Below are 10605 nucleotides of genomic sequence, written 5' to 3'. Positions count from 1 at the left end.
CCTTAAATGCCTTCTTATTCTTAATGTCTCTAATAGTGTTGCTGTATTGGTGCAGCATGGTTTGGAGTCTGTCCATTTCTTCTTATGAATATGGAATTTTCCCAATAACAAGATTAATTGAACAAATTGAACAACACCTTTATTTATCTCATTGCCTTCAAAACAAATAAAATATATTTATCCTTATATTGAATTGATTGCCCAGTGTTCCGTCTGATAAGATGTTGAACATTAACCCAAAATATTTTAGCATATTTACAGTCTGTGGTCCATTTCAGGAGCGCAGCAGAACTACCTGTTGATTCAGGGAAGTGAACACTAGAGGGCGGTTTAGGTCTGATTAAGGAATTGCCTGTATGATCATGTCTATGTGTAACCCCTTTGAGGCTTGATCTATAGTGACCCCTGGTGTCTCAATGAAGGTACTACATAGAAATGTCCAAAACCACTGCCGTCCTTCTTCCTTTAAAAGCCTCTGTCACTGTTTCACTGCTGGCCATTTAGACCAACTTCTGCAGTGCAAAGTTAGCAGATCAATCAGATAACTAAAGGGAAGAACATTAGCTCAATTAATGTTGGCTCTTTCTTCAAATGTGTTCACGCCTGCAGTGGCATGATTATCACACATTTGGCAATTGGTAAGTTTTGTGGCTCAAACTTGCAAAATTTATAAAATTTCTTACAGAATACCTCAAATCATCACCATTATCATCATTATTGTAATAATCATTTTAGTCATTGTCAGTTGTAAAAAGAAATATCCAGATACTTTACTTAAGTACAAGTACCACTGCAGTACAAAACTATAAATGTACTCAGTTACAGGTAAAATTCCTAAATTTCAAAACGTCCTGGATTCTGCATCACTTGGCACACATATTTTATTTCATAGAGGAAGGAATAAAAACTCAAGGAATGAAAATAAGTGCTCCGTCAATAATGTCCCAATAAGAAATAAGCATTTTTATTTTTTTGCCTTAATTTTTGTCATAGCCTAGATGTAGAAGAACGTGGCCAATTGCAGTCCAATTTACAGTGATTTAGTGGTATGTACATTTAACATATTGTTATACTAGTATTGTAGACATGTGCAAAATTACACAAATTTGGTGGTGGTTGAGTTTGAGTGGTAAAAAAACAGGAAGATCAGGAAATTTGAAAGGTGTGGCCTTTGCACTGCAAAAATTGTGTGTTTAAGCAATGAAAAGGGAGCCACAGTTTAGTCCACACACTGACTGTTGTTGTGCTGACTGTGTGAAGAGTTTTGAAATAGGGGAAGTCACTATTGATAAATGTTTATGCCCATATATTCAGAAATCCTATCATGCAATATTCAATTAAAAACAACAATAGGCCTGGGTAATCTGTTAAGCAGACTTTATGATACAATTGACCTATATGTGGGCCTACACTGCGATGCATATTTTCTTCTAATAATTATATTTTAATGATTTTTAAGAGCGCCTGCGTCGAATAAAAACCAAAACGTGACATTGAACGGAATTCGTTCGCAGCCTTGACAGCAGCAGTCTCCTCCCCCTGAAGTGGATGTGAAGACGAGCACCCTCCGGTTTGTTTGACATACAGGAAGAAGTTGAAAGAGTCTAAAAACACAGCGCTGTCTTCAAAACTAGCCACCAGTTTCTTGTGCACTTTCGCTTGTTCTTCCCTACTACTAAGGGGAGTCGACTTGCTGAGAATGTGGAGCTGGGAGAATGAAGGGGAGTCTGAGGACTGCTGCTGATCTGGAGGCTCTGTAACGTGAGGATCACTTCACCCGAAGAGAAGCAGTACCACTCGTTTTTTTTTTTTAAATGGAGAAACCGGGGCAAATATAAAACGTACATTGATTGAGCGAAAATGTCAGAGCACAGGTCTAGTTTTCTTCACATTGGAGACATTGTGTCTTTGTACGCGGAGGGCTCGGTGAATGGCTTCATCAGTACTTTGGGGTAAGTTCCTCTAACGTGCCTTTTACTTTTTACTCACTGGGGACTCCATTTGGATTAATCCTCATATCATTACTACTTTCACTTTATATCTGACACCACTTTATGCCTGGCTTCGTGTTCACTGGAAACTGCTGTTAGTTAAAAGCTAAAGTGCGAGTTGTGGCCAAGGCCTGTCAGCGCGCACACTGCTGCCTCTCAGGAAATTCTTCACGTTTACGCAAATGTAACAGGAATGCAAAGCAGCGTGTTACCCAGGTAGAAAAGTCGTGGTGGTTCCAAGCAGATCATTTGGCTGTGGTGCCCAAAGTAGGCTCCGGGGACCCAGAGGGCGACAGTAGGTAGTGCTGGGAGGGGCCTTAGCAAAATAATGGAGTTTCACTACTATCATATGAAGTTAGAATAGTTGTAATGCCTTTTAATGGTGCTCACACCTTCGAACCTACAGCATAAAGGTACCCAGTTATGTAGACCATTAAACAAAACACTTAAAGGTCCAGTGTGTAACATGTTTAGTTGTTCATTATCAAATTTGGTGTTGCCCGTTCACAGACCTGTCCTTTTTCATGAATATTTACCACCATCATCAATTCCAAGTATTCCTTTTGGCTTGAAAATTTACATTACCATTAGCATGAACTGAGGTAGATGTTCCATATTCATGCGGAATGTTGAAATACGTTAGCCGATAAGGGACGTACAGGATATACTGCTCCGCCTTTTGGGTTTTCGCTGTCTCATAGGTGCTGCTAATGCTGATAATGAGTATCGTTGTCGGCCCCGGCAAGTTTGAAGAAGGAAACCTGGAGCCACACGTATTCAATATCTAAATTTCAGGAACAAGAGTCGTCTTCTTTGCACAAAAAAGAAAAAGGATGTTGAAAAGCACAATAGACCGGCTTTTGAAGGCTACCGTAGGTGTAATTCATATTTTAAACTTCGTGGTGCGAGAGAGTTGATTGTGATTTATGATCTCAACTCTAGATGGGAAAACATTCCTACACATCTGACCTTTAATAGACATTTACAGATAGTTTGATTGTGTCTGTGAGTTATCTAACCCTAAATGAACACTTCGTTGTTTTCTTTAATAATACGGATAGAGCAGGGCAATATGGAGAAAAACAAATATCACAATATTTATGACCAAATGTTGATATTGTGGTGATATTGTAGGGTTGACTATCGGTGCTTTCACCAAATATTAACACAATATGAGTTTTGATTAATAATCACCAATAATGTGGATACAATGACTTACGTGGGTAAAGTCAGACAATAAAATGGCTAGTAAGTCAAGTTCAGAAAATTAGATCATTTTACTGTATGGCAGCCTTTAAAACCAGGAAAAGACACAACCTGTGTCCTATCACGATATTATGATATCCAAAATGTAATATAATATATATATATATATATATATATATATATATGTATATGTAAGATATCCAATCTCATAACCAATGTTGATATGATACAGATTTCTGGGTTCTTCTGGTATTTATGTGAGTAATTGAGGAAACCTTGTCCATTTGGAGAGCGTTTTAATACACTTTCAGGTGTCCTTTTGATCTTATAGCAGTCAACTTTAGAAGAGATCTGAGCCACAGAGTGATTTGCAAGACTCACTCACTAAAGCATTGTTGACCAACTCTGGTGGACTCTCTCAATGGGCCACAAGATAAATCTGAGGGCCCACAACTTAAAGGGGCCCTATGCAGTTTTGGCAATTTTGCTTTTTGCTTGCAGGTTTAGAGTTCCCCCTACAGCTTCGGTAGAATAGATATTTGGCAGCTCCTTTGTTTACTTGTGTTTGTCTCCTCACTTTGTCAATCTGCCGCTTCCTCTTTCTCTGTTCCTCCAACAATGCTTTCCTAAGTTTCTGCTTCTTTTGTTTTGCATGGCATCCACAACTCTAGTTTGAAAAAACTCCGTTGCTACTTTGTTAGCCACTACCTGAATGGCCATTTGTGTGCAGAGCCGTGAAGCAAATCGTTGCATCGCGAGACCTGATATCATGCGATACTTCCTGACGCTTTGGCCGGTTCAAAGTCGCAAAGGTGGTTTCTCTGCTTACAGGCGCTAGGGGGGAGCCAGACAACCACCAATCAACTCGAAAATAGTCATATACCCATTCCAATCACTCCGAAGCTGTTCAGTTAAGGTAAATTATGCTAAAAAACAGCATAGTTCCCCTTTGTGATAATGTGAAAGGAGAGAAGAAAAAACATTACTTCAAATCTTTGCTTTGTTTGTGGAATATTCTGTAGTCTAACAATTGTTGATTGCTCATAGAAATTTAGTTTGTAATGAGGGTTTGCGAGTGGAGACTGCTTTATTTCACCCACATGAGTTTGGGAAACACTGTTTTAAAGTGTGATGTCTTTCTTTTTCCTTTAAGTTTGTCATATAGCAGTCTGACATCAAATTTTAGGCGATGTGTAGGTGTGATTGAAACTTCTTTTCATTGTGTCAGTCGTCACACAGCAGTGCAATCAAAAATGCCACCAGCAGTTTTTTGGGCTGTATTTCCTGCTGATCTGAAAGCTTCTGCGCAAGGAGAAATGCATTGTGGTTCGTGGTGCACTCTGAACCCGCAGAACATGAGTGGAAAGATCAACTGGTCCTGAGGAATGAGTGTACACCACCCACCACCTCTCCCTTTTTCATCTGTTCACTCTCACTCTTTCCTTTTTCTCCCTTAAATTCTTCCGCTTACAAACGGTAACTTCCCAACAGCTGGCATACTCTTGCCTTGTGCTGTGGAGGATCAAAACAATTAAATGGCTTGTAGAAAATGGCAGCTTAAAGTTAGCACTTTTACTTACAGTGTCTGCAACAATGTTCCCTGGCTGCCTCACTATCTGTCTATCACACAGTCATACTACTTTATTTAGCCCTAACGCTTCCTTAACTGTAAAGGTCTGGGCTAATTCAAATGAAAGCAGCTGCACACACTGGGGCTGTACATTTGAAAAAGCAAAAGTGCACAGCTCTTGTTGTTAGGAAACAAAACAGTCATACTCTTATCAGCGATTCAATAACTCATGTAGTTTGACAGCCGAGCTCCGAGCATGTTATCAAGGGCCGGGCTGTGCTGTGCCAGAGCACACCAAGGCCCAGAGAGAGCGAGAGCGGCAGACCCTGCAGGAACCTCCCTGAGCCACAGCCCCTGTTAGCACAATGTAACCTCGACTAAGGCCACTCATGCCCTTGTTTGCTTTGCGAGTTCCTCACACACACACACACCTTGCATTGCAAAGACTCAAAAGCCAAAGGACCTTTGAGTTTTCTTTAAGGTCATTTGGCTGATGCAGAACCTTTTAATTGATGTGGACCTTTTTGGATTTTGGGATCATGATCAGAAAGCATCCCTTGAGTGATCCAAAATATTTTTTGTTTGATATTAATCAATCAATTCAATTTCATGTGGACCTGTAGTGCTTATATAAGAGATGGCCTACATAATAAGACAAATATAGAATTATTCTGTAATCCTTATTTAAGTTTTTTTGTATATAATTATTTCTCCATGTGTATACACGAGTGAAAAATTGACAGGATACATGTAACGAGGAAGCGTATGACTCAATTAGATTACTATGCTGCTTTATCAGCACGTTGGAACATGCAAAAACAGGCAGGGTGTCAAATCTTTTTCACTTTTCTTACAGACAAGTCATTCATCTGTAGACTTGAGATTTTTCTTTAAAAACACTTGTCAGAACAAACCTATCAGACCTGCTATTCTGCATAGATTACATGCTGTATTTTTTCTTCTTTTGGAATTGTTGTTTCAGTCCGCTCAACACAAGCAGGAGAGCTAAAATTAGCTCGTCGTGTCAAGCCTGGTATCATTGGTTCATGTTTAACTCCGTTGCAGAGCAAACCCTTGCACTAGCTGAGATAGTCGGGCCTCTCAAAGCCTCTCTGTGTAAACCAAAGCCTGTCTCTTGGCGGACTTAAAGTTACTTATTCATGAGCTGGAGGGACTTTTCCAGAGAGCCTTCCTGTTTAGCCATTTAGCACTTGATTCTGCTTCCTGTTGGGCTTTATTGTGTCTCATTTAGATGTAACTCTTGATACAGAGTTGGAGGAAATAATACAGAGCCTGTGGATTGACAATGATCAAGTGCCGTGGCATTAGCAGGAAGTGGCTCAGCTCACTTCAGCAGGGCTGCCAGCTTTGTGTGAATCGGAGGATTTGTGCATTGCAGTATGTTTCTCCTCAGCGGATGGGATGAATGGATTTGCTTGTGCACCTCAGCCTCTGGTGCAAATGGGATAAAGGGTATGGGATGATATGGATATGAATTAGAGCCCAACCGATATATTGTGGGGCCAATATTATTGGTCGATATTAGGCGATTCCCGATCTATCGGTATTGGCATTTACATAGCCGATTTAAAAAAAAAAGAAAAAAGAAAACTAAAGCTGTTTCCTGAAGGAGGATGAGAGTTACTCCAGAACTAAATTAAGTTTCAAATTAAACTCTTCAAGGCAGGTGTATCTTCAGATAAATATCTTATTTTTCCTGTTTAGAAGAACACCAAACTTACTGACAGTAAGCACCCGTCTAATTCAATAAGTTTGATAAAAATAATTTTCTCACGTGTACAAAGAAAATGCAGAAAATATGATTTTGCTGCTGCAGGCCAGACCTGCATTTGAGTAGCACAAAAAAGCCATGATCACTTTTAATGTTTCGGTGATCTGTTTATGAGTCTGATTTTTTCCTCTCTCCAATTCAGGGCCTGAAGTTAACTGTTTTGACCACCTGCCACAGAGGCACAGTCACTTTTTACCAGCCACTTGTTTTGAAGAGGAAAAGCAGGAATTGCTGTGTCTCTTTGCTGTGTTTATGGTAGCCTGCTCGTGGATATTGCACCGTCATCACGTGCTGTAGTAGGGGGGCATGGTTAGATAATCCAGCATAAAGGCAGAATTTGCGATCCCGGCCTGGGACACACATACAGTTTGAATACTTATTGGACTTTAACTTATCATTGCACCTATAAAAATGTAGCTGTCCTCAATTTAAGTCATTCTGTACATCTCATTTGCAGTTTTTTCTGCATCCACCGTGTGTGATTGTGTGTGTGTGTGTGTGTGTGTGTGTGTGTGTGTCTGCGTGCTTCAGTTGCGGGGGGAACGGAGCAGGTGTCCAAAACAGCAGCAACTTTATAGGTAAAAAGACATAATAGCGTACGTTGATGTTAAATGTATTCAGTTTGGAGCTACTTAACGTAGTTTATTATTTGCTGGCTACAAGCTAATAATCAAACACAACAAAGATTGTCAATGGCGTTTTGACCTAACATTAGTAATCAGACACTCATAGATAGCTAAAACGTTTTTGGAAAGACTGCTAGCTTAGCTACAAGCTAGCAATCAAACACAACAAAGGCTGTCACTTGGATGACGTTTGGAGCTAATGTTAGCAATCAAACAATCATAGCTAAAATGTATTGGAAATGATTCCCATCTTCTCTTATATTTGTAATGAGACAAGTTTAGTATTTCATGGATTTCACAAATTTCAACATGACATGTTATGCCGTAAACCATTTAAATCTGAGCATGCGCACGCAACTAACGTTTGCACTTGACCAGAGCCGGTCTAATTTGACTCTCATCGGGTATGACACATTATGCCGTAAACCGTTTAAATCTGAGCATGCGCGACTCAAATCTGGTCTCGACTCACATCGGGGAGTGACACCCGTTCTCACTCCCAATTGGTCAGTGGCTGCACTAGGAACTGCTGAGATTATTGCGAGTAATGAAAATGCGATAGGGGGCCCCAGCTGTCAATCAATGTCTTCCATTGATGCGGGCCTGGAAACAACTGTGTACCCTGCTTATCGATAGTTACTCATCTGAATCCCTCAATTGTCATTGGCTACCAGCCACTGTGGCAGGTAGGTTGACAGTGTTACCCGCCAATTGCAAAATTCACCCACTTTTGGCAGGTTGTCGGGTGTTAATTTCAGGCTCTTCTCCAATTGTTTTGCCTGAAATCACTAGTCCAATTCAACCAAATAATGGTCTCTTTCTATGCAAGCTTTTACGAGCCCATTCATCCTCAGACAACTCACATTAGTGTGTGAAATGAATCTTTTAATTTCAACTTTTTTTTCATTAAGTAATTTCTAAACCATATTTTCCACAAACTACACACACACACACTTATTCCTGGAAAACGTCCAACCAAATTCCTCATCCTCCCACTGTCCCACTGAGTCAAATGTGATCCTTTGTAAATAGTTTTTGTTAACCAAAGCATTCTCTCTAAATATCTCTCATCTCCATGACTCTGTCAGTCAAACATGTGAATTTCACTGTCCTGATGAATTGGGATTTATATGCATGAACGGTGAGGAAAAATCAAGTCAGTCAAAATTACGTTAAAAATAAACGATTAACATAATACAGAGCAAAAGATAGTCAGATAGTGTTGGTGGGGGGCAATTAAGCTGTGCATTACTATACCTGTCAATGAAACATTTCTAGTGTTCGAAATAGTCACTAACCAGCAAATAGGCTGGCTAGGATGTGGTAAACATGGCAGTTATTAAGTGTATGGCACCACTCGAATGCACTCTAATCAACCCTGCACAGAAACCACAGGGTTTCCTCTGGTGGCTGCCTACATGTTTTAGGAGCCCACAGTAGATTTTACTTTATTTGCATTTTACACACACTATGTTGATTTGTAGTTTTGTTATATATATATATATATATATATATATATATATACACACACACACACACGCATCCATGTGAAAGCCACAAACACCTGGATATCAGCCACGGAAAAGAATTAAGTGGAGAAATCAGGCATATTACAAAAGCTAATCAGTCTGGCGTCATTTTGGCGTCACTAATCATCAGCTTGCCCAGTTTCTCTGGGTAAAAGGATACAGATTACCAAGCTCTCATTGGCTAGCCGTTAGAGTCATGCAGCTTATCTCGTTGAATATTAATGAGAACTGGCACAAACTGAGCTGAGTCTTCCTGCAGGCTTTCTATACCACACTAGAATGGTTTGAAACAAGGTAACTAAGGCATTTTTTCCATAAAAAGAGTCCACGGTAGAACTTAAGACAATATCACAAAGTAATGAAATTGGTACTGGAAGAGCTGTCAGGAGATGGATGTGATGGTGAACAGAGCCGTCACTCTTTCTTGTGTTGACAGCTGAGCTTTTCATCCTGTAGGTGGCCAATCAACTGTAGAGCAAATGTGGTTTTGAACAGCGTTTAAAAGATAGGTTTTTATAGCAGTCTGAGACTCTGCTTTTTGTATTAGCGTTTGACTGTGATCCCACAATTAGACTACTGTGTGTGCCATATAAATCTTTTTTTTTTTTTAAGAAGAGGGATTTACCTATGCGGAAATTATGCTGATTGTTGAATTTTGATTGAAACCTTTCTCTGCAGGCTTGTCGATGACAGGTGTGTGGTCCAGCCTGATGCTGGAGACCTGGCCAACCCGCCTAAAAAGTTCAGAGGTGTGTATGAGTGTACAAGCCGCACTGGTTTGAGGATACTCACACACAAACATCACACACACACTCACACTCACTCTGTTACTCACAAACTCTCACACTCGCCCAGATCCTCCACCCTCAGTGTTTAGTACTATATTGTGGTTTTAGAGACGCTTTTATGTATGTAAGTGCCTCGCAGGCCGCTGGTGGGCCTCCATCAACCTCAAAAATGCTGTGTCACCACATTAAGACCCTTCAGTGCCCCTCAATCTGATTTAACAGACGGACTCCTGTGTACCTGAATGCTTCTCCTCTTCTCCAGATTGCCTCTTCAAGGTGTGTCCCATGAACAGATACTCGGCCCAGAAGCAGTTCTGGAAGGCAAAACAAGGAAAACAAGGAAACCACAATACACAGGGAGACCTGTTTAAGAAGTTACAGGTAGAGCTTTAAAAAACAATCTGCATCTAAATCTCCATTTTCATTTGCATCCCAAAGCTCTAGTTAATCTCTTTCGTCACTCAGGATGCGGCTGAACTGGAGCAGAAGCAGAACGATTCAGAGAACAAGAAGCTCCTTGGAGAAGTTGTGAAATACAGTAATGTCATCCAGGTACAGCCCATCTCTTCAGCAAACACCTGCGGCTTCAGATTGTCTTGAGTCAAGAGGCTTGTTTTGGCTTTCTTGTTAACCAAGGTTGTGTTACTGTAACTCAATCTCTGATATGTCTGCCAGTTCCGCAACAGTAGTATTTGGTTTCACTGATTTCTAAAATCTTGTTTTACAGGTTGTATTGTGAAAAGCAACATGTTGCAAAATGCGTTCAAGGCAGTCTTTATTATTCCTTCAGTAAACGGGTCTTGTTCAATAAGCCATTTTTTAGGGTTGGCTTAAAACACAAATATAATTTAGCCTTTAAATGGAACATGGACATGTGTTTTGTGGTAATACACACAGTTTTTCAAATGAGGCCATATCAAATAAAATAGTTAGGATAGATAGATAGATAGATAGCTAGATAGATAGATAGATAGCTAGATAGAAAGGTGTTTTTATTCCTGTACCGTTCTTGAGTAGTTATATCGACTAGAAGTTATTGACTGCTTTAGCGGCTTGTTACATTACAGATAAAGAGTTTTTCCATACAAAACATATGGTGATCT

At 40.0% G+C, this 10605-nt stretch overlaps 1 protein-coding gene across 1 annotated transcript in view; it reads left to right on the top strand.

Moving 5' to 3' along the window:
- The first annotated feature begins 1552 nt into the window (after positions 1 to 1552).
- Positions 1553 to 10605, top strand: part of itpr2 (inositol 1,4,5-trisphosphate receptor, type 2) — a 59207-nt gene continuing 50154 nt past the window's right edge. The window contains exons 1-4 of the mRNA XM_034879379.1: positions 1553 to 1952; positions 9393 to 9463; positions 9765 to 9883; positions 9968 to 10054. Of these exons, the coding sequence (XP_034735270.1) occupies positions 1861 to 1952; positions 9393 to 9463; positions 9765 to 9883; positions 9968 to 10054 (369 nt within the window). The 5' untranslated portion in view covers positions 1553 to 1860. The remainder of the gene's footprint in view (positions 1953 to 9392; positions 9464 to 9764; positions 9884 to 9967; positions 10055 to 10605) is intronic.

The sequence above is a fragment of the Etheostoma cragini genome, chromosome 8, assembly GCF_013103735.1.
Source record: "Etheostoma cragini isolate CJK2018 chromosome 8, CSU_Ecrag_1.0, whole genome shotgun sequence".
Lineage (NCBI taxonomy): Eukaryota > Metazoa > Chordata > Actinopteri > Perciformes > Percidae > Etheostoma > Etheostoma cragini.
This window is presented reverse-complemented; position numbering and strand designations above follow the sequence as displayed.